Source organism: Camelus dromedarius, chromosome 14 (assembly GCF_036321535.1).
Source record: "Camelus dromedarius isolate mCamDro1 chromosome 14, mCamDro1.pat, whole genome shotgun sequence".
NCBI classification, from domain to species: Eukaryota; Metazoa; Chordata; class Mammalia; order Artiodactyla; family Camelidae; genus Camelus; species Camelus dromedarius.
In genome coordinates this window covers 64,795,817-64,823,330 of record NC_087449.1, presented here as the reverse complement: position 1 = coordinate 64,823,330, position 27,514 = coordinate 64,795,817, and the positions used below count along the sequence as shown (strand labels likewise).

The 27,514-nt window shown below is 59.5% G+C and overlaps 1 protein-coding gene across 4 annotated transcripts; it reads left to right on the top strand.

Annotated features, from left to right (window-relative positions):
* Positions 1–1,544: 1,544 nt before the first annotated feature.
* TMEM201 (transmembrane protein 201) lies at positions 1,545–27,371 on the top strand. 4 transcript variants are annotated; one of them, XM_064494080.1, is made up of 11 exons: positions 1,545–1,708; positions 8,233–8,353; positions 8,930–9,124; positions 10,325–10,501; positions 11,662–12,014; positions 12,699–12,902; positions 18,384–18,616; positions 22,213–22,284; positions 22,928–23,227; positions 24,047–24,184; positions 25,338–27,371. In XM_064494080.1, the coding sequence occupies exons 1-11, from the start codon at positions 1,596–1,598 to the stop codon at positions 25,433–25,435; spliced, it is 2,004 nt and encodes a 667-aa protein (XP_064350150.1). In that variant the 5' UTR covers positions 1,545–1,595; the 3' UTR covers positions 25,436–27,371. The 4 variants fall into 4 exon arrangements, 3 of the variants coding, with proteins under 3 accessions (XP_064350150.1, XP_064350153.1, XP_064350152.1); XM_064494083.1 differs by lacking the exon at positions 1,545–1,708 and adding an exon at positions 1,843–1,998; XM_064494082.1 differs by lacking the exon at positions 1,545–1,708 and adding an exon at positions 2,049–8,030.
* The last annotated feature ends 143 nt before the right edge of the window (positions 27,372–27,514 follow it).

Here is a 27,514-nt window from a genome sequence, read left to right as displayed (position 1 = left end):
ATTCTGACAATCTTGTGAGGCACAGATTATCAGCATCCATATTTTACAAGTAAGAGAGGCTCCGAGGCATACGTGACTTGCCGGAGGTAAGTAGTAAACTGACCAATTGTGGGTTCGTGCCGCTTGTGGAGTAGATAAATGTTAAGGTAGAGAGGGTGTCCCAGCCTGTGCAGTGATCTGACCCGAAGCCAAGGTCCAGCAAACCGTTCTATTCCTTTCAGTGAGGGAGCATGATTCCACAGGTGTTACCCTGATGGAGGGGATCTGGTACTAGCAATGCTCAGGGCAGAGTTGTTGGGTGCATTCTTTGTACATAGATCACAGAGCCCTTGCTTTGAGTGGGATGTCACGCGAACACTTAGTCTTCCTTGAAAAGAGAATGGTGCTTAAATACAATGCCTCACATTTTGAAGGGAAGCTTCACTACTGTTCACTCATTTGCGGTGAAAGCAGCAACGGAGCACAGGAAAGCCTTTGCTCTGCCGCCCGCGTCCAAGAAAGGGGCTTCCACTGCAACCTCTAATCACTGCCTGGATTTTAGGCCCTGCTCCCTTCCCTCTGCAGTTCCTGGTGAGTGCACCTGACTAGGATGTGGACAGACCAACTAGCAACAGGAAACAAAGTAACATTTGTTGCTAAATAACCCATCACTATCCAGGACAGTAAGTACTCTATGTTGACCCCAAAAAACATGAATAGTGGGAGCATTGAGATATATATTGTGTAATTAAATACGAATGCTTCTGACTTACTGGTGGTTTTGTTTTTTGTTTTTTTTAGTTATAAAAGTAATTTAGCTCAAACCAGTAATGCTAAAACACTTGCATAAAATCAATCTTCACTCTCCTCCCCCGCAACTATTTGCAGTTCAATATTAACCAGCCTCTACTTCCTGTGAACATACACATAATATAGGAGTTTATTCAAACTTAGGTATTTTCAAAATTTATTTGCATGTGCTTTTTTTGTTTCATCCCTCTAGGCCAGTACCTCTGACATTCTGGTTGGGTTACGATCGATCGGAAGCATAGATCCTATGATCTAGTCGATCTCCTCCCTGTGGGGAGGGAGACGTTCATGTTTCCACAAACCAATTGATCATTGGAGTGGCTTCAGTCAAGTGGTTTAAGAAGCTCCAACTTGCCGGAAAACAGCATCGCGCACATGGGCCGGGTTTGGCTAGGCGTTGGGAAGACAGAACTAACGGGGGAAACTAGTTAAAACCAGCCGAGATGCCGAAGTTGGTGGACTTTGCGGGAGAGGCCCGGCGAGCGCGGCGGGAACGGAGAGCGCGGGGCAGGGCTCCGCGACGCCTCCCACCTCTGGCCGCGGGAGGGCGCACTCGGGCCGGCACCGCGACTTCCGCCGGCGCCCCGCCCAACGGGCTCGCCCCGCGCTCCGATTGGCTGCACGGCGGGAGCGCGCCGAGTCAGGGGGCGGGCCCGCGCCGGCTACAAAGCGGCGAAGGTCACGGCGCGAGAAGGCGCGCGCCGCCGCTTCGCGTCACGCCTGCGGCCCTCGGTCCCCCAGCTGCCGCCGCCGCCGCCGCCTGCCGCCTGTCCGCCGTCCGCCGTCCGCCGCCCGCGCGGGGAGCCATGGAGGGAGTGAGCGCGCTGCTGGCCCGCTGCCCCACGGCCGGCCTGGCCGGCGGCCTGGGAGTCACGGCGTGCGCCGCCGCCGGCGTGCTGCTCTACCGGATCGCGCGGAGGTGAGTGCGCGCGGCCCGCGCGGCCCACGCGGCCTCGGCCCGCCCCCGTCCTCCGCCCTCCTCCCGCGGCCCTCCCGCCCTCGTCGGCTCCGGGACCGCCCGGCGCCTCCCTGCCAGTGCGCCGCGAGGCCGGCGTGGCGGCGGGGCCTGGCCCTTGTGCCCCCGCGCTGAGACCCGCTGTGCACGCCCCCACCCCCGGAAAGAAGACCGTGCGGGGAATCTAGTGGGAAGCGGCTGAGCAGTGGGTTGGGGGACCTCAGGAATGTGGAGCGGGCGGGGACAGCCAGCGCGTGAGTTACGCACTTCCTCCCCCGCAGAGACCTGTGCTGGCGGAGCCGCAGGGTCTGCAGGGCCCCCAAATCCTGCGGGAGAATCGAGCGAGGGTCGGACTGCGCTCTTTTCGCCTTCATCCCGGATCCCTGGTCCTCAGGAGCACGCTGGGGTGGCACGATCCTAGCTGGCACTTTCTGGTGTACAGGCGCTGTCCCAGGCGTCGTTCTAATCTCACATTAGCCCATTTCCGAGTCACAGCCCCTGCTGTGCCTAGACAGGCTGAGAGACAAAAGAGCTACATAAACTTAATAATGAGAGCAGTCAGGGTGTGAACTGTAACACCCTGGCTGTGGAGCCGGCATCCCTAACCCCTGGGCACTACAGCCTCCAAGAGTAGGAAAGCCGGACATACTTCTGAGGTCTTTAAACTGGGCTGCGCTGCTGCTGAGCGGATTCAGTGGCTGCCCGCCGCCCTGGCCTAGGCTCAAAGATCGTGTTGACCCCCATTTTCAGAGCTGGCGTCTCATGGGTCGCCATGATCAGGGATAATAGCTTAATGGCCTCTTGCTTCAGCAGGGTCTCAGGGGCAGCCCCACTGCCTCCCTACTTGATCCACCTTCCAGGGCACAGGAAAAAAAAAGGTGGGGTTGTGAGAACATTCTAGGGACAAAAGGGGTGGGGTTGTAGCTTCAGCAAGGGATGTTGGAAGCTCAGCTCTTAGGTGGGAGAAGCGAAGGAACTTGCCCACAGCAAGTGGGGGAGCTGGGATTTGAGCCTGGAGGGTCTGTCTGTTCTTCTTTAGCCCTGCTTCTCACCCAAGGAGGAAAGAAGTGAGGGCGACTGAGTCACAGGCTTCCCGGAGGAGGAAGGGGTAGGAGGGACATCAGCTGTGTCTGCAGGATAAGCCAGACTGGCAGGCTGAGGAGGGGGCGGCCTCAAAGGGTCCCTGACAACCCACGCCTTTGCGTGTCCCAGCTTCTGCCCAATTTTTGGAAGCTGGAGGGGCTTGCAGGACCAACTGGTTCAAACCAGTCATTTTATAGAGGAGGGAACTGAGGTGCAGAAGTATCAGGCCACCTGCTCAGATTCCCAGAGCGTGTTGACAGCAGAGGTGTGTCCAGAGCCCGGTTTGTCTCTGAACACTGCTGCCTCCCAGTTAACCTGCCATGGGGAATGTCAGCCCAAGGATCAGAGCCTGGGCCAGGCATTGTCACCAGGCTTTGTAGCCCCCTTGTGTTGGTGTAGCTGGACTTGGACTAGGTGTGCTCACTGTGCCTCCAGCTCTTGCCTTGTGCTACAGCTGTCCCTGGGGGTCCCATCTCCCCTCCTGGGCTGCCAGCCACAGCTTTCCCTCTCGGAGACAGGCGTCTGGGGCATTGGTGCCGTGACGGGTGAGCTGATTGGAGTGAAGCCAGGAGGCCCTTTCACTCTAGTGGCATGATGCCAGGGTCATGGTGTTGCCTTGGGTCCTGTAGGTTGAGAAGGACCAGCCGTTACCCAGGAGGCTTGAGCTTTTACCCTAGAGCTTTTGTTGGGGGTCATAAATGCCACTGGCACAATTTAGACACAAGACCAGCCCCGCAGACTGATCCCTTCTCCCTTCTGGGGGAAGAACTGTGACTGTGAGGAATGTTGGCTTTGGCCACAGTATGGGTTTTGAATGACCCTTAGGAGAGCATGTGAGGAGAGTTGTTTTTGGAAATCGACTTGGCCAGGTGGGTGGTTGCCGCCTCAGCACAGAGACATGGACAGAAGCCTGCCCGCAGAGCAGGAGGAGGAGGTCACTTCTCTGAAGGGCTGCAGCCCCCCCGAGCCTCAGGCAGGGCCACCCTGGCTTCCCACCAGGCAGTCCTCTGGACTGGACTTTGTGTAACCTGGGAGGCAGGTGCTGCTGTTGTCCCCATTCTACAGATGAGGAAACGGAGGCCTGTCCTGTGGTACCACCTATTCAGCGGCAGAGCCCCGCCTCACTCCAGCCCTTCAGCTCGTAACCCAGCCCCGCACTCTGGGTCCTCACCGGGTGATGTGGCTGCCGCTCTGCACCCACTGGAAATCTGTGGAAGCCCGAATTATGCTTTCCTGGGCTTGCTCACCCTGTACCCACACAGTCCTAGTGGCTTCCCGTGCCTCTCCCACCCAGACTCCCACCCCCAGACTCTGCTGCTTGGTGTCATTTCCATCTGCTGCCAGCACATCCCTGCTCAGGACCTTAGGGGCCTCCCACGGCCCCCGCAGGTGTTTATTGGACTGTCCACTTTCTGGTCTTTAGAGACGGAAAGGATGCAGCCTCCTGGGTATAGGAGCAGAGCCTCGTTCAGAGTCCCTGTTTCCCACTCACCTCTCGCCACACTCTCCTAGTGCCGCACACTCTGGCTGAGGGGACCCCGCTCCCTGCACGCATGCCGGGTGGCCCCCCCGCCTTGCCCAGCAGTCCCGTCTGTTTGAAGGCCATCTGCTCGTTTGCCCTGCTGGCCAGCAGACCTGTTCTTCAGGGTGACGGCAGATGCTCCGCCTATTGGCTCTCTCTTGTGGCATCTGTCACCAGCTGCCCTGTGAGGTTGCGTTCTTGTCCTTGTGTCCGGGTCAGGAGTGGAGAACCTCGCTCATCTCTGCCTCTCTGCAAGCCTGGCGTGTGCCCAGCCTGCACGGGCTGTGCTGAATAACCAGGGTGGTCCCCCGAGAGCGGATCCGGGGGCTCTGTGTCTCAGTGTTGGCAGAACTGCTGTGGACTTAAGTGTGCTTTCCCTTGAGGCTGGAGCGACAGCGCGGAGGCGCTGAGTTGCACGTTGTCGCCATTGTCCCGCAGCCCAGGAGGCACTTTCTTGGATTCTCCCAGGTGAATAGGACATGTATTGCCCACTTGGGGCACAGAGGAGCAAGTGAGGAGCCATGTGGGGTCTAGTAAGGACCCCTCCCCTATGAGGCTGTCCTGGGACATCCTGTTGGGGTCCTGCCAGAGGCTGACTACCTGAGGGAACTAGCCTGACTCTCGGAGACCATCTTCTAGACCCCATTGGGCCAGCACGCGGTGCCTAGAGTCACGGGCTATGTGCCCGGCTCTCCTCTGGGGGTTTCTCAGAGCCTGGTGGAGACTGGTTACACATTGGCCTTCACCAGTCTCTGACAAACCCCATTCTGCCCACCCTGCCCCCTGGGACAGGGACTGAGCCTTCCATGTGGCACAGTGCTGGGCTCACAACAGGTGCCCAGTCCTTGGCAGGGTCCTGGGCCCAGGGCCTCATGCTGCAGCCCTCTGAGTGGTGGGCTAGAAGTGACCCCCCGCCCTCTGCCCCCCACCAGACCTGTAGGGCCTGGCAGGGTGTCAGGCACAAACTTTGTTGTAACTAAAAGTTTGTGTTTGGGGCCAGTGGGATGATAACAGTTAGGGGCACGTGTTCATCTTTTTCTTCCCCATTGTTTGGGGCTTGTGGAGGGATGGTTCCAGAGTGTGCAACTGCCCCTGGTTCCTCCTGAGGCACTCCTCCTATCCTTGGCTGCCTCGGGCCTCCTCTGGCCAAGAGCACAGCACACAGGTAGCAGGAGCTGGGTTAGCACCTTCCAGACCCTCCCAGCCACCCAGCCTCTGGGGCCCAACCTTTTCCCTGAGGCAGCCTGGCCAGGACTCTTCTAATTGTCACAGGGACATTGTGTCTTGTCACCTCAGATACTGTCCACCACAAATTGTGGGTTGACCCAGAGCCTCACTGGGGTCGGAGGTTGTTGGCTTGGGGGAGAAGCGGGTTGAGGAGTTTAGGAGGGGAGCAGGGTGGGGGACATTCCTTGAGCAAGAGCAGGACCTGGGCTGCTGGCTCAGAACAGATTGACCCAGCAGATCCCTGGTAGAAGTGGGTGTGGGCCCAGAGGCCAGGCCCACCTGCCTGGCAGCTGTGAAGACTGTTCGAGCTGTAAGGTCAGCCATGAGTGCGCCCCCAGATGTGACCCATAAGCGCCCACAAGACTCAGAGTGGCAGGAGCCCTCAACCCCGGGCAGGGATTACGAAGGGCTGAGGGTGACAGGAGCCAGAGCCGCTGGCCCAGGGGCCAGGGCTAATCTCCCACCTCCCCTTCCTGTCACTCGCTTTCAAGGCCAGGCTCATTTCCCCAGCAACAGAGCTGGAGGTTCAGGGTGGAAATGATGACTTCCTGGGCGGAAGGGGCTTCCGTGCCTGTCCCCCTGGACCCAAGCCTTGGCTCCTGCTTCCCCACCATTGGTCCCTGGGGCCAGTCTCTTACTCCCTTCCTGTCTATCTTTATTTGTGGGCTGCCAGCTCTTTTGCTGGCTCTTCTCCAGCCAGGGTGCAGTGGGCTTCTGGGGCAAAGGAGGCTGACGGACCCATCGTGAGGACAGCAGGGCCTAAGGGGCAAAGGAGCCTACGTCATCACCCCTGGGGACCTGCCCCTGTGCACTGTTAAAAAGAAACCTGTAAAGCAGGTATAAATTAACAAAGAGAAAGCCAAGTGCTGGCATCTCAGCAGAGCGGGTTCCCACACCGCTAGCTGCCTCCTTCCACTGCTCTTTGCACGAAGCCCAGAGACGCTGTCAGAATGCCTCCACTGACCACCTGCCCAGCTCCGCGCTTTCCTAAGTTCTCTTGTTTGATCTTCTCAGCAGCCTCTTTGGGGCGGGGATTATCATTATCCCTGATGGCCAAATGAAGGAGTGCAGTGGAGGTTCCAGGAGGTAGAATGACTTTCCCCAAAGGCCACATGGTGACCACAAGGCTGCACTGCCCAGTGCTGCTGTTTCTGGGTCTTGCCCGCTGACTCGATGCTGGAGACAAGGTGGTCCCTTGTGATCCATCATGAGGGCTTTGGCCTGAGCTGGGGTTGGGGCTGCTGGGGGCGCCCTCTGTGGACCTTGGGACCCTTCCGTGCGGGGTCTGGTTCCATCCACTTCTCTCTGGGCTTCCAGTTCCCCTCCCCATCCCCACATTAATTACCAGATGTTGGGCGTTTAGCCAAGCACTGTTAGCGCTTCCCACACTTGAGGTGTCTTGTTCCCAGTTAACAGATGATAAGACTGAGGCTTGGAGAACTCTTGGAACCTGCCTGTGGTCAGTGGAGTGGCAAGGCCAGGAGGCAGCTGCAGTGTCAGGAGCAGGAGTTCTGCTTCCTGGGGGCAGCCTTTCTTCCAGGCCCCTGACCACCCCAGGGACAGGGTAGTGACAACCAGCGCTCTGTGTTGGGAAGCACCTTTAGTGTGTCTTGTGTCATTGGATCCTTGTAACATGCAGATGCCCTGGTTCTGGGATTACCCCCACTTGGACGTGGGCTGAAGCTGAGAGAGGAGAAGCCCATGGCTAGAAGCTGGCAGGGCCAGGGACTCTGGCTCCCAGAAGCGTGGGCTCAAGCTGTCTTTGGACAGTAGGGGTGTCCATGTGGAATATGGCTGCCCACCCCAGCAGAGGCCCAGACTCGGAAGGCTGAAGGTGGACTCTGAGGGTGAGCAGGCGGACAGGAGCAGCAAAGCCAGGACCCCGGGGCTCAAAGAGCTGCCACTCATCACCCGCATTGTTTTAATTCCTGGGATTGGAGGGGTTTGCTGGGCAGTTGCTGTGCACCCCTCCCCCTCTCGACACCATCCCCCAACACACAGTCAGTGAGATGAATGGAGGGGCCTTAAGCATAGATCCCTCGATGTCTGGGCTGGGATTATCCTGCAGACCCCACCTGTCACCACATGTGTGGCCTGTGCGGGCCCCTGTAGCTGGCCTGCCCTGTCCCTCTGCCAGTCAGGATTAGCCCCTGGCTGAGCAGCTGTCTGTAGTCCCCACCCCTTGGCCTCCTTGGCCCTCGCTGTCCTGGGGGTTTCTGTGAAGCACAGGAGGCTCCTTCCATCTGGAAGCTCCCCAGGGAGCACCATTTGCACAGCCTGGGAACAGGCCCAGGGTCTGCAGGCCTTGCGGGGAGGGCAGGCATCCTGGAGCTGGTCGCTGTCTGCCCCATGGCCTGCTGGCCCTGACCCCCATTGCCCCCATGCCTGAGCCCCAGGACAGTGGGGCCTGGTGGACCTGGGTCCCCATGTGGACACGTGGAGCCGAGGGATCTGGTGAGTCTCCAGCTGCCCCCAGGGTCGGGGGGAGTCTGCCTCGAGGGCTGAGGAGAAGCAGACGGACACACGGTGTCCAGTCAGGGTCCTCGCCCTCACAGCGTCCTCTCCTCCCCCGGCCTGCTTCCTGCACATCCTCCCTGGTCTCCGTCACGCCGGTGACGAGGTCTCCCCACTGATTCCACTCCGTCCTCGTCCCCAGGATGAAGCCGACGCACACCGTGGTCAACTGCTGGTTCTGCAACCAGGACACGGTAGTGCCCTACGGGAACCGCAACTGCTGGGACTGCCCCCACTGCGAGCAGTACAACGGCTTCCAGGAGGTGCGGCCGCACATCCCCTCCCGTCCCGGGCCTGTGGGCCCCACGCCCTGGCCCTGCACCCCTCCTTGGAGGATGAGGAAACAGGCTCAGGGAGCCAAGATGACTTGTGCGGAGTCACACACTAAAGGCAGATTTGGGTTCAGTTCCAGATCTTTCTGGCTCCGAAGCTCGTTCCCTGCTCTGCACTAGCCTGGGGTCGCAGGCTTTCTGCGGAGCCGAGTAATGAGGAGTTCAGGCCTCGCAGGCCATGAGGTCCCTGGCACCCACTCGGATCTGCCGAGCCCCTGTAGTCAGTGTGTCTGTGGTCCAGGAGAGCTCTGTTCACAGACATGGGTGGCAGCCCACCAGCTGTTCGCCAACCCCTGTGACAGACTCAGTCGGGTCCTGAGGAATGATACGGGGTGGGGGTGGGGGGTAAGGGGGTTCCAGGCTGCACTCCCAGTGTCTCGCCTGTTGGGGTTCCACGTGAAGTTTCTTCGGAAGAAGAGCTTCTGTGTTGCGTGTAAAGAAAGTGTTAGCAGCCTGGGACCAGGCTCACGGCGATGGAGCCCCCTGACTCAGGTCTTCCTCCCCCAGAACGGAGACTACAACAAGCCGATCCCCGCCCAGTACCTGGAGCACCTGAACCACGTGGTGAGCAGCGCGCCCAGCCCCCGCGGCCCCGCGCAGCCCCCACAGTGGGTGAGCAGCCAGGTGCTGCTGTGTAGGAGGTGCAGCCACCACCAGACCACCAAGATCAAGCAGCTGGCCGCCTTCTCGCCAAGAGACGAGGTGAGGTGGGCACGGGGAGGGGCCGAAGTGCTTTAGAGCAGCTGAGAGGCATCTGGAGGGGAACCCCCTCCTCACCCTGCCCCTGTCCATGCTGGCCCCACGGCAGAGGGGTTTGCCCCTGGGCGGGGGAGGTGAGTAGGGTCTTCTGGCTCCAGCTTGGGGCCCTGTTGGACCCGTCCTGTCCACGTCCCTCTGAGTGTGACTTGCCTGCTGCCGGCAGGCGGTTTGCTCTGGAATTGGTGGAGGGTGCTCCTGGCTTGTGGGAGAGGAAGGGAGATGGGTGCTGCTGAGAAGCTGGTTGTGAGGGCTTGCCTCCCTGGCCCCATTGAGCCCAGCAGCCCTGTCGTCTAGCTCATCCCACCTCGCCCAGGCTGGGAATCCCACGACCTCAGGAGAAAGTCCCAGCTGAAGCCCAGGGACATGGACTTTCCCAAGGCCCAGCCTGGGAGGGAGGGAGGGAGGGAGGAGGGAAGGGGGAAAATGGAGGGGAGCCTGGGCTGATCAGGGAGAAATGGGGAAGCGGCAGAAAGAAGGGAAGGCACGTGTGACGAGGCTTCTTCAGTCTCAGCGGGAGAGCAAACGGATAACCCTCCGGCCCTGCAGACAGAACTGCTTGGCTCTCTTGGGAACGCTGGGGGTAAGGGGAGAGGTTTGTTGCTGCTGCACCTCTTGGGGGAGGACAGATGGGACTCAGGTCTCCTGTGCTGTCCCTGAAGCCCAGTGGACCTTTGATTCCCACTAAAGCCCTGGCCCAGCCAAGGGCTCTCTAGTGTTGTCTGGATCCCTAGGCTTAAGGGGTGAGGCACGCCCACCTCTGGGTTGTCCCGTCTGTCTGCATCCAGGTGGTGTCAGCCCAGAGCTACCTTCTCCCGTGGCTCACCCGCCTTCCTGGAGCCCTGGTGTCTGGGAGCGGGGCCATGTCCCAAGTTCTGGCCTCCAGGTGCATCCTGTGGAGCAGCAGAACTTGGCTAGAGTGTCTCCTGTCACTTGAGGCCCCCTGCTGCATCCCGGGCTCTGGGTGGCCCTTACTCCTGATGCCCTCACCGCACCCAGGGGGCCGTTTGTCTTTTTGGGCGGTGGAGGAAGCCAGTGCAGCGTGGGGGCGACCTGCCCGTGGTCACCCTGCTCAAACATGAACTCAGGTCCGACCTGCTAGGCAGGCAGCACCAGGCCCCTGAGCCTCTGCCCCGCCCCCCACAGGGCAGGTACGACGAGGAGATCGAGGTGTACCGGCACCACCTGGAGCAGATGTACAAGCTGTGCCGGCCCTGCCAGGCGGCCGTCGAGTACTACATCAAGCACCAGAACCGCCAGCTGCGCGCCCTGCTGCTCAGCCACCAGTTCAAGCGCCGGGAGGCTGACCAGACCCACACTCAGGTCTGAGGGGTGGCCCCAGCGCATTCTGGGCATCACAGCCCCCAAGTTTGTGCAGGAGACCCCTTCACAGAGGACTCAGCCCAGTGACCGGAGGGCAGCTCTTCAGAGCTGAGGTCCTTTTCCCTGGGGCAGCAGCCTTCTAGTGGGGCCGTGTACCAACCTGCCCCCAGACCCGGAGTGGAGCAGGTGTCCTGAGCGGAATGGCTTGGTATCAGGACGCATTTGTTACCTGCCTGTTTGATGGGTTTCTGAGTTTCCCTGCTGCAGCCGGGCACTTTCCCAGCCCTTGTGTTGGTTCCTCACAGCACCTTTGTGGTGGGTGCTTTGCTGAGCACTGTGACTCCCATTTACAGCTCTGGAAACCAAACTCAGGGAACTTAAGTAGCTTGCAGAGGGCCATACACCTGGTGTGCCGTGTCACCAGGATTTGAACCCAGGACCGGCTGGCTAAAGTCATCATTAATTTATCCACTGTATTCAGATAAAGGGATGTTATGGTTTAAAAAAATCTGACATAGTAGTAAGTGGATTTAAAAGTAAAAGCCATCCTCCCCAGAGAAATTCCCACCCACCCACTCCGGTCCCCAGAGGTGCGTCCCATTGGCGTGTGGCTCCCAGGCTGCAGCCAGGTCCCTGACCACACGGCCATGCCGCCAGCCCACATGCCTGCTTGCCCAGCAGGGCACCCTGACCCTTGGTTTCCTCCCCTCCACCCTGTTCCCAGACTGGACGACTTGTTGCTGTATGTTTTAACTTAACTTTGGCCTGAGTTATCTGTATATTTATTACAATCCCAGTTAAAACCACAATAGGAATTTTTGATAAGAACTTCATGATTGAAAAACTTTGAAAGAAGAGCTCAGTGTAACGTGAAAAGGGTTTCTGTGAAGAACGTGGTAGCGCAGTGCCCGCCCCCCAACTCAGTAATTCTCACAGTGGGATGATGGCCCAGAAGTGAGACAGATTAATGGGACCCAGTGGTAAACCAGAAACCAAGCCAAGAGTGTCTCAGCATTTAGGGCATCTGGCCATCAGGAACTGAGTGGATTCTTGGGCAAGGACTGTGGGGCCCTGGCCAGACCCCTGTGCGTAGAGTGGGCCCCAGGATGGGTGGGTGGCTCTGCCCATCTCACTGACCAGTCTTTCCGTCCCTCCCTCAGAGCTTCTGCTCATCTGTGGTGAAGGCCCCGGTCCAGGTCATCGTGCTCCGTGCCCTTGCCTTCCTGGCCTGCGCCTTCCTGCTGACCACTGCGCTGTATGGCACCAACAACCCCTTTGCCCCTGGGGGCCCCCTGCCCCCAGCGCTGCCGCCTGGTGGCAATGGCTCGGCCACACCTGACAATGGCACAGCCCCTGGGGCCGAGGGCTGGAGGCAGCTGCTGGGCCTGCTGCCGGAGCACGTGGCAGAGAAGCTGCGCGAGGCCTGGGCCTTAGGGCAGAGCCACCAGGTGGGCGTCGTGACACTGGGTCTGCTCACCTGCCTGCTGGCCATGGTGCTGGCCGGCCGCATCAGGTATGTGTGCAGTGGGTGGGGCAGGGGTCTGCGTCTTGGACTGTGGCCTTGGGACAGGGCTCAGTGGGAGGAAAGCTTAGGTCTGGAGTCAAGGGACCTTGCTGGGCGCACAGCCGTTGGCTGAGCTCCATGATGCAGCTGGAACAAGACTCCATCCTTCTTCTCCAGCAGCTGGAAATCCAGTGGGCAAGAGTAGGGCAAGTGACTTGCCTTAGAGGGGCAGCAATGTTAGAGCCGGCCCACCACTTACTGCCATGTGCCAGGGCCACTGGGGCCACGTTGCCTTGCTTCCGCACCTCAGGCTCCTCACCTGCAGAATTGGAGTGATGATAATCTAGCTCGTGGGTTGTTGGAGGGTCAAGTGGGAATTCCTTGGGTCCTTGCTTTGCTTCCCCATGCAGTTGCAGACCCTGTACCAAATAGTGTCTGTGTCATCCCACAGTGACTCGGGGGTATCTTAGCCCTAGTTCACAGACTAGGACACTGAGGCTCGGGAGAAATACTGACTCAGAGTCATACAGCGTTTAAGTATTGGGCGCTGCACCAAGAGGCCTACACTCTCCTCTTGGCCCTGGATTCTGTCCTGAGCGGGGCCAGGGGTGCGGATGAAGAAGGCAGGACATCATAGGAGCGAGAGAGCTCTTCTCCCACCTTGATGGGCTCTCATTCCCGCTCTCCCTGCAGGCTCCGGAGAATCGACGCCTTCTCTACCTGCCTGTGGGCCCTGCTGCTGGGGCTGCACCTGGCCGAGCAGTACCTGCAGGCTGCCTCGCCCAGCTGGCTGGACACGCTCAAGTTCAGTACCACGTCCCTGTGCTGCCTGGTGGGCTTCACGGCAGCCGTGGCCACGAGGAAGTCAACAGGCCCACGAAGGTTCCGGCCTCGAAGGTCAGAGAAGCAGCAGTGACTGCGGGGGGAGGACAGACGGACGGACAGGCCCAGGGCTTTGCCCCCAGCCCGGACGGGGCACCTCTGTCTTGCATCTTTCTTACCTGCCTCATTCCCACCCCCGCCCATCCTAGGGCCCCTGGTCCTGGCCCAGCCCCTTCTCCCAAGAAGTTGGGCCTCCCCACCTCTTCTTTCTGGCTCCACCAAGCCACTCCCCAACCCAGTGTGCTCCCAGGTGCTCTCTAGCTGCTCACCACTGCTGCCACCTCTCTGGCCAAAGACCCCCTCACTGCCCTGAGACTGGAACACAGGGGGCCCCCACACTGCCTGCCTTTGACCTGTGGCTTTTTGCTGGTGGCTCTGGGCACCCCCATGCTGGCCACGGCCCTTCTCCTGGCTCTGACACTAGTGGGAGAAGGTTGAGAGCCTGCTGTCTGCTTCTCCTCTTGCCTTGCCGAGCGCTGGGCCCTTGCCGTATGGCCTGACGACTCGGGCTGCTTGGCGCAGGCAGGTGCTGCTGGTTTGGGGCCAGAGCGGAGCTCCCTACCTCGTCCCAGCATCACTTCTCTGGTCTGCCCCATTGGTCCTACCCGTTGCCCAGCCAGCCCTGCCAGAGCTGGTGGAACCAGAAGGAGGCAGGGCTGCCCCTTGGGTTCCCTGCTCTGAGGCCTTGGTGAGACCCTGTTATCCCTCAGCCTCCTTCCCTGGGAACAGAGAGCGCAGTTCTTAGGCCCAGACTGGCCTCGACCATGAGTTTGTGGGGCAAGGCCCTTCTCAAGGTGGTCAGTAGAAAGGCCATGTTTCTCCTGTGGTCAGCAAGTTTCTTCTTAAGAGCCAGGCTGTGGTGGGAGCTCACTCAAGTGGGCGGGGGAGGTGGGGTCTGTATACTCTTCTCTTTATTCATCTGTCTTTCGGGCATCGCTGTGAGCCAGACAGAACTCGAGCACACACACTCTGCCCATCTTCTGGGAAGCCCCCAGTTCTGCCCTGGAAAGGCAGGACCCCGACCCTTATGGAAAGCCCTCCAGTCACTCCCTGTAGGGACTGGGGTTCAGGCTTCCCGGGCCAGGGCTGCCCTAGCTGGCTGGCACTGTGGGGCCTGAACTGCTCTCATTGGCCCTGTCTCCTTCCCCCCATGCCAGGGGTGTCCCCAGTTTCCTCCAGCCCCACCCCAATATGATGCCTGGGAAGAGTCCTGACTCCCTGAGGTTAGCACAGGGTAAGGGGCCCAAAGGACACACAGGCCCATGATGATGTCAGGTCATTGTCACCTTGTCCCTCTCTGGCCAGTCACTACCCTCCTCCTGGCCCCTGGAGTCCCTCATGGAGAGCACCGAGGCTCCTGCTTCCCACTTCCAGGTAGGGCTGCCACAGCCTCGCTCTCCCTGGGTCAGCAGGACGGGAGGGACAGCTGTGTGGTCCTGGCCAGGCCCTGCTGTCCCATCCTGTTTGCCATCTGTGGAATGAGAAGTGGACTCCTCTCCAGGGCCCTTGGGTGCTGACCTTGGTGTATACATGCTCTGGAAGTTGAGGTGCCATCCACATCTGGAGGAGGTTCTCAGCCTAGGGGTTGCCTTCTACGGCTCCAGCAGGAAGGTAGACCAAGGCTGTCCCCTGCCTGGCATCTTGCCCTCTGGTGACCTCAGTGCAACCCCTCCAGGGCCCTTGTGTACTGCCACACATCACTGTGACCACAAGCTCCTCTCTAGGTGTGGCCCCAAGTGTGCCAACCCCTCCCCTCTGCACATCAGAGCCCAGGAAAGGCAAAAGCTGATTACATGTGTCACACTTAGGAAAGGGCCGTCGACTAGCTGGGCCTGAGGGGCAGGTGAGAGTGCCCTGGTCAGACCCTCATAGAGCCCCCAGGGTGCAGGGGAGTCATGCCCGAGCCCCACCAGCACGAATCCTCGTGTTCTCTGGCCACCCAGCCCCACTCACCTGAGCGATGGGGTGGCAGCCATGCCGCCCTCGGCATCCGTGTGGGAGAGCCTGGGTGGGTCAGGAGCCGCCCCCGGTAGCTGTATGGCCTCAGACCAGGCCCGTCTGGCTGGGCGCAGCTTGCTCTGGGTGGAGGGAGAGCTGGAAGAGCACTGACTAGGAGGAGGGGTGGGTGGCTGGCCTGTCAGCGGGGAGGGAGCCCCTGTCTGTCCCTCACCCCAGTCAGCCAGCCTCAGGGAGAGGAGGCGGCAGGTGCCAGGCGGGGGACCAGTGTCTGTTGGCTGTGCGTGCCTTTGTATCTGGAACCTCCTATTCTCAAGGAAACTGATGGCGCGATGCTAATTATTGCTTTTCTTGGCGTTGAGTAGAAGTGGGACATCTGTGTGTATGTGTGTATTTAAGTTAAATTATTTATAATAACCAGAACCGGCTCTCTCGCTGGCCAGGAGCCTGCTGAGCAGATGTCTTTCCTGCCCTCTAGCGGGGACGGGAAGACGCCCTCGTGTCATGAGATGGACCCCGTCAAAGGAAGGCTTCCTGGCCTTTTTAGAGTTTGTGTGGTGTTTTAAAATTACCCATCTGTCCCTTGAAGTCTCATTCCTCGGAGCGTATTGCAGCACCTTCCAGCGGTACTGGCAACAGCTGAGGAAGTGCAGGCGCCGCTGGGATCGTGCCTTGTTAACGGGGACCGTGGCGGCCCTGCTGGGGGCCTCTCCCCTCCGCTGGGGACAACCACCTGACCGTCCGGGATCGGGGTGACAGCCCCCGAGAAGTGAGGGAGGTGCCATTGGACACCTTCTCCCTTTGGGCTTGGGGTTCCCGCCCCGGGCCGAGCGGGCTCCCCCATAATGCTTGCCCCAGAGCCCACCCAAAGGGGCCCGTGTCCCCTCGGCCCGTGGCTGTTGCCGAGTGTCCTGTCCTCTGTTGTGTGGTAGAACGTGGATGACTGTCTAGTGACCCTCTAATCACTGTAATCGCAACTCCCGGCCGTAGATGTAGTGTTTTTGATGCTGTATTTTCAATAAATGCCTCCGGGGCCCTGCTTTTACCCGTGGGCGTCAGGCACCACGTCTTTGTTTTTCTTTCACGATCCTTCAGAGGCTTCTGCACAGGGGGCGGGGGCTCTGGGGGACGAGCGTGCCCCCCCAGAGTCAGGTGTGGGAGCTGGCAACGTGGGCACCAAGCGGCTTGAGGCCAGGCCATCCTCAGGTGCCCTGCTGGGTTGTGTTTTTCCTCGTCGTCTCAATAAACCGCTGCTTAAAATACAGTCCTTTCTCTCCTCCCGCTCCTGGCTGGGGCGGGGACTGGGTGGGAAAAGCAGACGTCCCCTCAGCGTCAGGTGGGCTGCAATACAACCTGCCACCTGCTCCAGAGCCCCTTGGTTCCGGCGGATGCCAGACTGGGATTCCGGACTGAGTGCCCCTGAGACGGGGTTTGAGGGCACAGGCAGTGGGGGGGCCTCGCCAGAGGAAGCTGATATTCAGGCAGTGCTTGGGAGCCTGGCGGAGGTGGGGCCGACTGTCTTCTGTGGCGCCAGGCTGAGGGCTCACCCTTCGCGCTTCACAAGGATCTGCTAGTTAAGTCCCAGCGAGAGGGGTCGGAATGAAGAACTATCTCCCCCTCGGCGCCACCAGTTTTAGTTGCATCAGAGATTGGGAAAGCACCTGTGGCCTGTGCCAGGTGACTGAGACACTCAAGTTATAAACGTGGGCAGCCCCAGGTGTGAGAAGGATCTGGGAAAAGCAGGAAAGAGCTGGCAAGACCCAGCTCCTGGGCCCAGCTGGCCGCCTCTGAAACCTGCGGCCTGACTTGGCCCCTCTCCTCTTACTTGCTGGTTACTGCAGTGGGGGGCCTTTGGCCAACTCCCAGTCTTGCCTGTGGTCTGCGCAGTGGGGTGGCTCAGGGGCACCAGCGCCGAGTCCTCCTGCCGCCCACTGAAAGGCCTTGACATGTCTGCTGCCAGGCCCACGCACCCTGCCGTGGCCAGGCTGCTGCTGCACACGGCAGACAAGTTCTCTGGGAGGTGCGGGCCCCAGCTGGGGACAGGGCTCCCTGCCTGATCGGATTAAGCTGGCCAAAGCTGGTCCCAGCGCAGCTTCACTGCCCCTCAGTGCCTGATGGTCCCCTGACCTCAGGCCACTCCCCAAGGAAGCAGCTGTCCTGCCAAATGGTGTCGCAATTTTAAAATGACAATACAAGATTATATCTTGCATTTAAATGCAGAACCTTCCCCAGGCATTTTGGGGAAAAGGAGGTGGGGGTCAGACAGGCTTAGGCAGGACAGGTTAGCAGGTGGAATGCAGGCGCATCCAGGCTGGGGCAGCCAGGTTGACCAGACTCCTCTGAAGGTTTGCTTGATGAGTTCCTGCCTCGCTGTCCCTGTGTGCCTGAAATACTGGGTCCCCCCCTTTGATTCTGAAGTCCAGGTGGCCTCCTGGCACTTTGACAGGCATTAAGGAGGTCACATGATCCTCCAGGGGGGCATAGGCTGATCCCACACTTTCCTCATAAACTTGTCTGAAGTCAGGGGCAGGGGTGAAAGAGGGAAGTCAGTGGAGTGAAGCTTGGCCAGTGGTGCCCGAGTGTGCGGTTGTGATGGGCACAGGGTGGGGCCCTTAGCCGGCCCCCGGCTCTGCAGCAGGGCCTGAGCCAGCCTGCCTGTCCGTCGGCACATTGTCCATGGGCTCAGTTGTCCCTTGGGACTGAGGTAAGGCTGGACCTCCTGCAGCTCCGTCCAGACGGCGGACTAATAATGTATTAACTGCCTCTGTCCCTCCCCCTCTGTAATCGGTTGCCTTAATCAGAAGCATGGTTGACATTCTGGCTTGGGGCCACCAGGTCCTGTTGTGTGATCTGTACCACTCTCGAGTTAAAGAGACACTGTCACCTTCCGTCTTTTGAACTGCCTTGCGATCGTTTACAGGTCTTTCTGAGGTCAAGTTTGGCTGGTGTCCCACGAGAGCCTCTTCCCGGGGATTCCCAGGCCTGGCTGCCTCCCCCTCCACTCTGCCAGGGCCTTTAGAGGAGGGGCTGGTGTCTGAGAGCAGAGGGCAGCAGTGGGACTCCCGGAGTCGGGCCCTAGGGAGCAGGGGGCTCCCCGAGCTCGGCCGCTGTCAGGAGGCTCTGGGCACTGAGTGGACGTGGCACAGAGGAGCCCAAGGCCGTTAGCCTGACGGAGCACATGGCGCAGGGCTGGGTGTTTTTGCTTCAAGATGAAGGGTTGGCGTGAGGTTGGTAAGGGCGACAGTGTCACTTTAATACTGAGACTCGTAGTGGAACTAGTTTGCTGTGAAGCTGGGGGTTGGGAGGGGGCATGCAGGGAGGGGTGGGTCACGCTGGCACCTCCCAGCCACCCGCTCCTAATGGCGTGAATGTGGTCGGACTGCTTTTCCGCTTCAACTAACACACGCCTCCTCTGGGACCCCGACTCAGGCCCCACCTCGCACTGTGGGAGAGGGGAGGGGACCCGCCACGTGGAGGCCGCCTGCAGAGCCCTCCCAGGCTGACCCTGGTCCTCTCTCCCACGCCCATGGGCTCTTGCAGGTACTTCCCGGGAGACTCTGCCGGCCTCTTCCCCACTAGCCCCGGCCTGGCCATCCCCTGCCCGAGTGTCACGGGCTCTTCGCCGTCTCTGTTCATCCCTACCCCGCCCGGCTTCCTGCCACTCGCCAACCAGCAGCTGTTCCGGACACCGCGACGGGCCTCGCCCTCCTCGCTGCCCGGCCGCCTCAGCCGGGCCCTCTCGCTGGGCACCATCCCCTCTCTGACACGAGCAGGTGAGGACTCGGGTGGGCAGAGCGGGGCTAGGGGTGGCTGGGCACAGGGTCTCTGGCTGAGCACAAGGTGGGAGATGGTGCAGGAGGGCAGTTAGAGCTCCTGCTATAGAGATAGGCGGAACTGGGTTCAAATCCTGGTGTCTCTGCTCAGTAGCTGCCGTAGCCAAGGGACTTAAACATCCTGAGCCTCATTTTCCCTCAAAAAAAAAAAAAAAAGGGTATTAGTGGGACCTGCCTCGTGGTGGTAGTGATGTTGCTGGAAAACTGGTCTCTGCACCCTGATAGCCAAATTGAAAGTCAGACAGAGTTTGGGGAGGATAGAAAAGAGCAGCTTTATTGCTTTGCCAGGCAAAGAGAGTCACAGCAGGCTAGTGCCTTAAAGACTGTGGGCCTGTCCTGGGGTTTCATAGAAAAATGGGAGCAGGAGGGTGATAACAATCAGGGTGTGAGCAGGGGCTACATTCCTTTCATCTTGATAAGAACTTGCTGTTGTTACGGGGGAGTTGAGGAGGGTCTGCCCATTTTCTTGAGGTTCAGTCCATGACCTTCTTTCAAGACCTCTAGGGTAAAAGGATGAGTTATTCTAAGAAAAGAGTGCACAGGGAGGGGAGCGGGTTAGCTAGGAGTGCAGGCCTGAAGCACTCAACAGCCGTCTTGTCAGTTTTCTCCTCTTTCAGTGAGGGTTAAAGAGGATGACATATTTAAAGCGCTGAGGCATCCAGCCGATAAATGTCCAGGCCCATTGGGTTTATCTTTTATCACATTTCTTAATTCATTGCTGTTGTTTTTAGATCTTGGGGACTGGGAAATTTGCCCCTGGCTCTTCTGTGTGGTCCAGAGGTCAGGGATTCGGTTCTGGTCAGTGGCATTTGTGGAGTCCTGATGTGACCAGCACCTGGTCCCCGTCATAGATCTTCCCTGAAGCCCTGTGGGTGTTTTGTGATGACCAGCATCTCTTTGGGAAGCCGCCTGGTGCACACAGGGTTTGCCTCGCCCTCGGGGTGTGGCCTGGGGCTGACCCAGGCCTGGTGGTGGCCGGCTGGGCAGCAGGACCAGGCTTCTAGGAATGTGGGCAGCAGGACCAGGCTTCTAGGAATGTGGGCAGCGTCTGGTTAAGCTGGGCTTGCTGACATGCAGTGTCTCATTTAAGCCCCTCAACGACTCCCCCAAGCAGGGGCTCCTGCTCTAGTCCAACACCTCCCTGAGTCTCGGTTTCCCTCCATCTCTTGCCCAGCCTCTGCAGCTGCCAGGACCCAGAGTTTGAGCCCAGCCATCTTCTTGCCCAGTGTGCAGTCCAGCGTCCTTCTGGGTAGAGGGTGGGCTGCACTGCAGGAGGGACTGTTCACGGGACACACCCGTGAGCTGAGCGGTGGATGGTGTTTGAGGTCTTCAGGGTGGCATTCAGGGGTTAGAGCCTCGAGTCGTACAGAGACCTGGACTCCAGATGTTTCCGTGTAACCAGACGTGAGCCATGTTGCTGGGGGAGAATGGCTGCTACCTGCCCTGCCGAGAATGGTTGTTCAGCAGAGTTCTGAGCCCCTGCCTGTGGCAGGCGAGTCACAGCTGAGACCTGGCCCAGCTCAGACCTGGGGCTGGCGGACGGGGCCTCCATGAGCCCTTCGTGAACAGCAGCTGGAGTAGGGGCAGGGGAGGGGAGAGGACATGGAATGCCCTGGCCCCCCAAACCTGGGAGGCCCTGCTGCTAAACCCATCCCCAAAAGAGTGTTCTCTGGAGCTCCCCACCCGGAGCCTGAGAGGCTTCTAGGCCTCCAGGGTTGGAGTCGGGACCCAGCTCCCGAGCCCCTGCAAGACAGCTCGGATGCGGGCCCTGCCAGAGCTTGGTGTTGGCGATCTTGGGGAGCGAGGGGTGCTGACTGCCCAGGGAGGGCTCCCTTTTGCCTTGTTCTTTAAAAAATGAAATGAGTCAGATAAATCACCCCACAGGGTGACAGGCAAGAACCTGACCTTCAAGGGGAACATTCCTGCTCCAAAGGTTCCCTGCAAGGTAAACACAGGGTTAGAAAACCAAAAGCCCAGGTCACGGTTGCCACCCACCTCTCCCTCTGGAGAAAACCCGACCCGGTCCGAGGCTGCTGGTCTATGGAGGGGAAATGGGGGCCTCAGACTGACCTCTTGGCGCCTCCCGTTCCCCACCCGTAAGGGAGCTTAGTAATACACACTCCGTGGGGTTGCGTGAGGACTGCGTACATGCAGGAAATACAGTGCCAGGGGCCACCAGGCCAGCTGGGAGCAACGAGTGGGGCCCCTGAGTCCGTGACCTTGGGTGGTCCCTGCATCCTAACTTCTCCTCTGAAATGGGTGGCTGTGCCTTGGGGCTGTGGAAGGCTTGACATGAGACCATGCCAAGGAAGCTTCCAGAACAGGGTCCTCAGCGGACATGGCTGCTGTTATCATTATGGGATGGGGATACAGCTAGAAGCTTAGCTCTTCCCAGGGGATCAAAGGTCAGACCATTGTGCTCAGACCCCAAGCTGATGTTAGGAGGGTGTCCTTCTCTGCTTCCTGTGGCTCTGTAGTGGAATTTGGGGCGGAGGAGAGCAGACTGCCGTGGGCCCGAGCACTCCCCCGGACTGGCCATGCACACTGACCAGCGTGGCCGAGCCAAGGGGCCCCCTACAGCCAGTTCAGACCTTCGGGGCAAGATCTCCCACCCACTGCAAATGACAGGCAGCTTCCCTGTCACCCTGGGAGGCCCGAGGTAAGGGCTCAGGAGGTCCACCGCCCCGAGGGCGGCAGGGCAGCTCCCTGGCAGGCGGGCTGTTGTCAGAACATCAGGTGGGGTGTTCCAGAGTCTCCGTTGTCAAGGTGGACCGAGGATGAGGTTTGTGTGGGTCATCGGCCCTAGTGGCCTGGGTCACAGGTGCAGCACTGTCTCCCTCCGCTCTGCTGGCCTCTGCTCCTCTTGCTGCAGCCTTGCCCCTGCGTCCCTGCGGTCATGCCCAGGAGGAAGACCCCTCCCCGGCATCCGTAGAGCAGGTTCTTGAAAGGACTCTGGCTGTGCTTGGCCACATGGCCACATGCGCCCGATCACTTGGGTTGACCTGGGTCTGTGTCCCTGGGCCTGGTGGGTGGAGAGGTCGGGCGGTGCTCTGCGGGCGACGGGCCCCTCAGAGCCCCTCGGGCGATGGCGCAGCAGTGCCCACTGGACACATGGTGGATCTCTGCCTGCTCAGTTCTCAGTGGGACCCTTGGGGGAATAGGACATGTGAGATGGAGTCCCTGCCCTTGGGGTGCACTTGACTGAGGAAAGAGCGGAGTGCTCAGGTGCCCTGAGGTCCAGTGCAGGCAGCTGGTCAGGTGATGGGCTGGTGGAGGAGGCAGGACTCAAAAAAGCAGCCAGACCTCATGGGAAAGAAGGGTGCGGGACCAGGCATCAGGCTTGATCTCGTGTGTGGCCTGCTGTGGGTTTCAATTTCTTCATCTACAAGGTGAGGATGTGCCCAACGAACTTCAGACAGGTCTAGAGCCTGTGTTCTTGTGACAGCGCGACGCCGCCAGCAGAGCGGGCTATGTGAGGGGCAGAAGAGGCTCTGTCTCCACGGGTGCCCCATGTCACCTTTCTCTTTCCTCTCCAGACTCAGGGTATCTGTTCAGTGGGAGCCGCCCACCGTCCCAGGTGTCCCGATCCACGGAGGTTCCAGTTTCAGGTGAGGAGGACAGAACCAAGAGGAGTGATGGGGAAGCTGCTTCAGGAGGGGTGGTTCGTGGGCCGAGGTCCCCGGAGCGCTGTGTGGGGCAGGATGGCAGAGGGGTTAAGCATGAGCTTTGGGGTCAGATGAGCCCCCAAAGGGGATTGTGTTCAAATCCCAGCCCTGTGCCTCCCTACTGTGCAGCCCCAGGCAAGTGCCTAAAACCCCTGGGTCTCAGTCTCCTCTTCTATGAAATGGGCACAGTAGTTTCTATAATTAGATATGATGCTGTCATTCTTAAGTGATGACTGAGGGATTCCGCCATCAGCAGGGCTTAGGTTAGCTGACCTTTGGTCTCCCGTTTGTTTCTACCCAGGCCTCACTTTCAGCTGAGGGAGGTACCAGGGCCTTTGAGTAGAAATCGGAGCGGAGCAGAGGGAGAACATGGTTGAGGCTCCATGGTCCTCCTCCTTCAGGTGCCTGACCCCTCTGCCCTCAGTACCCAGCAGGTGTCCCCTGTGCACCCCCAGTCTAGGTCCAGCCTTGTCTCTCTTCATGGGTTAATAGAGGAAAAACAGGAACAAAAGAGCCACCACTGTAACCACAGCGAACATTCACGCCATGTTGTTATCTTTGTTTCTGTCATCCCCTCGCCCCCCAGATTACTTCTCAGTGCTGTCAGGGAGCTGCCCCTCCTCCCCGCTCCCTTCCCCAGCACCCTCCATAGCCGGCTCCGTAGCCTCCAGCTCTGGTTCTCGGCGCCACCGCCGGCCCCTCATCAGCCCTGCCCGGCTCAACCTGAAGGGGCAGAAGCTGCTGCTGTTCCCGTCGCCCCCCGGAGAGGCCCCCAACACCCCCAGCAGCTCAGACGAACACTCGCCCCACAACGGCAGCCTCTTCCCCGTCGAGCCACCCCAGGTCCTACAGAGGCAGCCCACGCGGGACATGAAGCACACCGTGGGTACGGCCCTGTGACCACCCTCCCGGAGGCAGGAGAGCCCAGCAGGCCATGGGAGGCCCCTGTGGTCAGTGTGCAGCAGTGGGGACACTGTCAAGAGGCCACAGAGGACCTGTTCTGGCTCCTTTCCGACTGTGTGGCCACTCCCCCAAGTCCAGACACCCACAGCCTGGCTTCTGGTGACCTTGAACCCTCCAGGACTTGGCCCTTTGTTGGCTGATTTTATTTTCTTCTTTTACAATTGACCTTGAGGGTCCTCTGTTCCTTGGAATGGATCAAAAACACATCAGGCTGCATCTGGTTGCAGATGCTTTTGTTTTGCTCAAATGGTGTTTTTCTGCAAAGCATTTTTAAATTTTTAAAATTAGGCCTCAGTCTTTTAAATCTTTCACATGAACATGTGGATTTCCTGTGTCTCTTACGATGTCAGAAGATCTGGCCACCCTGGGCCGGAATCCTGGCCAGACAGTTGGAAGGGCAGGCTCAGGTCCCACGCCCCAGCCTCTTCCACTCCCTGCCCCGTCGACCTGCCCCCTCCGAAGCCTCACTTGTGGCCATCGTCTTCCACCGCCTGGTGGCCTTTGAGTTTGCTGCTCCTGATCTAAAACCAGCTCCCTTCGCGGCAGCTACGCGGACAGGACCTGAATGAGGACCTGGCCTCCCACTGCCCACTGCCCAGGGCGGGCCAGGCGAGTTGGGACGGGCAGGGCTGGCTGGCTGGCCCCATCCAAGGACCGTCCTGGGATTGGAGGTGGAGCTGCCCCGCGTCTGTCCCTGGGGGTGAGCTGTGAGCTCCCACTGAAACACCCCTTCTCCCTGCAGACATGAAGTCAGTGCCAAAAAGAGGCAGCACCTGCAGCAGCCGCTCCATCAAGAAAGAGGACGATTCCTCCCAGTCGTCCTCCTGCGTGGTGGACACCACCACCAGAGGGTGCGCAGAGGAGGCCACTACCTGGAGAGGTCTGCGCCGCGATGCGATGCACGGGAGGAGGGCAGGGCAGTGTCGGGGCTGAGGGTCTGCAGCCAACTTTGTCTCCAGTCTGGGACCCTGACAGAGAACAGCCCCTCAAAAGGCCCTTGGGTGACAGGATGGTTAGATCGCTCCCACAGCACCTTCTGGATTCTGCCTGGGGCTCAGCAGACAGCATTCCCAGACTGTATTAGGGTTTGGATCTCCGCCATTCCAGTAGTTTCTAGCCACAGGCAGCTATTTAAATTTAACAATTAAAATTTAATAACAATAACAGTTTAGTTGCTTAGCTGCACCAACCACCTTGCAAGTGCTCCATTGCTGCACGTGACCTGTGGCTGCTCTCCTGGACAGAACAGATAGAGAACACTTTGACCTTTGCGGAAAGTTCCCTGGGATGGGCTCGGCCTGGAGCGCCTGGGCCCGATGCAGAGGCTGCAGGCCTGCACTGGGCACTGAGCTGCCCGGGTTCAAATCCCGGCTCCCCTGCTCGCAGGCTACGGGCAGGGTGTGAGATCAGATCTCAAGTCCTGGTTCCGTGTAAAGCACCAGTGGTCAGCTCCTGGCCCCCTACCCCCACCCCAGGCCCTGTGGGAGATGTGTGTGTGTATGAGGAAGTTTCCTGGAATGATTGTCTTGAGCTGACTGGAAACGGGTGCTCTCCCCAAAATCAGGTGGGGTCTGGGATGTGACTCTGCAGCATCAACCTGGGGCTGGGGACCCCAGGCAGCAACTTACTGCCTCTGAGGTCTGGGCAGGGCACTCATGCCCTAAAGCCCCTGTGGCACATGCCTGTGAAGCCTTTGCCACAGCCCGCCTACCCCCACGGCAAGGTACAAGTGTATGCCCCCCGAGCCGGGTACCTGCCTGATGGCCCAGGGTCAGGAAAGGAGGCACCTTCAGGGAGTCAGGATTTAGCCAACTGGCCTCAGGGTCTTTCTGGGTGGGAGGCCTCTGGGCAGCAGGAAAGAACTGGGGACTGGGCTTCAGGCCAGGAGAGCCTCTGGGGGTGGGGCCGCAGCCCAGGAGAGCCTCTGGGGCGGGGCTGCAGAGCCGCACCCCTGCATTTCTGGTGGGCGGGGCAGGTGTTTGGGTTCCTCAGGACTTTTGTGCCTTTGACTCGGTCTCTGTTTTCTCTGGAAGGTCGTTTTGGCCCCTCCCTGATCCGGAGCCTCCTGGCTGTGAGCTTGGCTGCCAACGCCCTCTTCACCTCTGCCTACCTGTACCAGAGCCTGCGCTGACCGCCGTCCACAGCCTCCCGGCGCCCAGAGAGTCTCGGAGGGTGCGCCCAGGTGCGTGCAGCTCCCACCACTGCCGGCCTCAGAGCCCTCCCCGAGGGCTGCCGCCTCCACCCTCGTCGCCAGGGCCCTTGACCTCACCAGATGGAGTCCTGTTGCCCTGACGCCTTCTCCCCATCTAATTGACTGCAGGGCTGATCGAGGTCTTGGGGTGACACCCCTCCCCGCCCACCTCCTTGGCTGATATCAGTTGTGTGTTTGGTGCTGACACTCTGATCCTGAGGCCAGGGACCCCAAGGGGCTGCATGACCCCAGGGTCCCCTCCCCACCACCCAGTCCTGCCTGGCAGGGCTGCCTCTACTACTGTAATGGGAGCAGGAGCCGGCCTGAGCCCTGGCTCCGCGCCCGAGGCCTGTGATCGCCTCTCTGTACTGTACTCCCCTGTCCCACCGGGCGCCTTGGGCTCCTTGGGGGAGGAAGGAGGGATGGTCTGGTGGAGAATCAACCTCCCCAGGACAGACCCCTTGAGGATCGGGCACCTCCGTCCTTGTCCTGGCCCTTCCTGTAGGCTGTAGGCTAGGCCTGCCCTCTGGCTCTTCAGTTCCTGGGTCTTGAGGGCTTGGCTGGACTAGTGTAAGCACCCCCAAGGCTCTTCTGTCTACGTGTGCCCCCATTTTATTACCTCTGGTGACCTTCCCCAGCAGCAGCCCAGTGACCCTGAGAACACTACCCAGGACCCTCCCCACCCCATTACCAGGCCCCTCCCCCATGCACTGTCCACGGGGGCCTTGCTTGACCCCTCAGTCTATGGGTCTCAGATGAAACTGGACCCCCTGCCCCCACCCTGCTGTGAACTCAGCTCCTCAGCCACTGAGCCCCCACTTCCCTCGCTTTCATTCTGCCATCATGTCACGGTGGGCTCAGCGTGACCTCCATCTGTCTCCAGGCCACCTCAGCTGGCCTGCTTCCTACTCCCCAACCCCATCCTGCCACTGCCCTCCTGACCGATACTGCAGGTTTGCCCCCACCCTTGTGCTGGGGTCCCATCCTGCCCACCCTCAACCCAGAGGAGGAAAGAGGGACCTCAGCCTGGCACAGGGACCCTCAGAGTGCTGTGAGGAGTGAGAGACTGTGTGTCTGTGGACGTCAGAACCCGCAGTCCCCTCTGCCCTGGGCCCTGGACACAGGTGTGGCAGGGCCCAGGGCAGCGTGCATGCACACTTGTGCGTGTCAGTGCACCTGTCTGTGCCCCTTGGGGAGGAGTCAGCAGCCTCGGGGGAGGGTTATGAGGGCAGGGGAAGGGTTTTCACTCTCATTCAGGGATAAAGTTTAATTTTATTTTTCTACACATTTTTGCCAGGTAGGCATTCTGTTGATAAGCAGGATGCCCCCAATTCTCCCTGCCAGGGAGGTTTAGTTTTTTCAAGCTTTGGGTGCTTTTTTAGTAATTTTTTTTACCATGTGGGGAAGGGGATTGCTCTGACTTCCCCCTACTCCTGGGAGCTACTGTTTCCTGCCCCGTCCCCCACCCCAGAACATGGGGAACTGGGGGGCCAGGGGCTGTACCAGGCCCCTGAGTCCAACTGCCAGAAATGGTTCCAACTCGGAGGTGGTGCCTCTTGGCCCCCATTTGTATAGTGGGTGTGTGTATTGAGTTTTTTAATTTTACTGTTTGCCTAACCAAGCCAGACTCCATTCCCAAATGCCCTCCCTCTCTGGCCCTGAGGAAGCCCTGACAGAGTGCCCAGCTCCCTCCTCTCGCGCCCGGGCCAGCGCGGCCCCTCCTGCCCAGGTCCAGGGGTCCCGGTGCCCCTAAGGGCAGTGGGGAGGCTGGGCGGGGAGGGGTTTACTTATGTTTTCTTTCAAACAAGAAACACAACCTTATTTTTCTTTACAAAAGTTAAAAAGGAACCAAAAAGATACCAACCTTTGAACTATATACCTCAGCCTGTCTTGTCTTGATTCCGTTTGCTCAGGCAGCTCAGGCCGGGGTGGGAAGGGCCCTGATCTGGGTGGAGGGTGGGGAGCTCCAGCCAAGGAAGGAGAGATTTCACTCACTGGTTTCTTCAGTACAGAGCTCGA

Bases quoted from the DNA above. Each gene is read 5' to 3' on its own strand.
- TMEM201 (XM_064494080.1), top strand. From the start codon at position 1,596: ATGGAGGGAGTGAGCGCGCTGCTGGCCCGCTGCCCCACGGCCGGCCTG. The intron at 12,015-12,698 runs GTATGTGTGCAG...CTCTCCCTGCAG, and splicing joins GTGCTGGCCGGCCGCATCAG to GCTCCGGAGAATCGACGCCT. The intron at 24,185-25,337 runs GTCTGCGCCGCG...TTTCTCTGGAAG, and splicing joins GGAGGCCACTACCTGGAGAG to GTCGTTTTGGCCCCTCCCTG.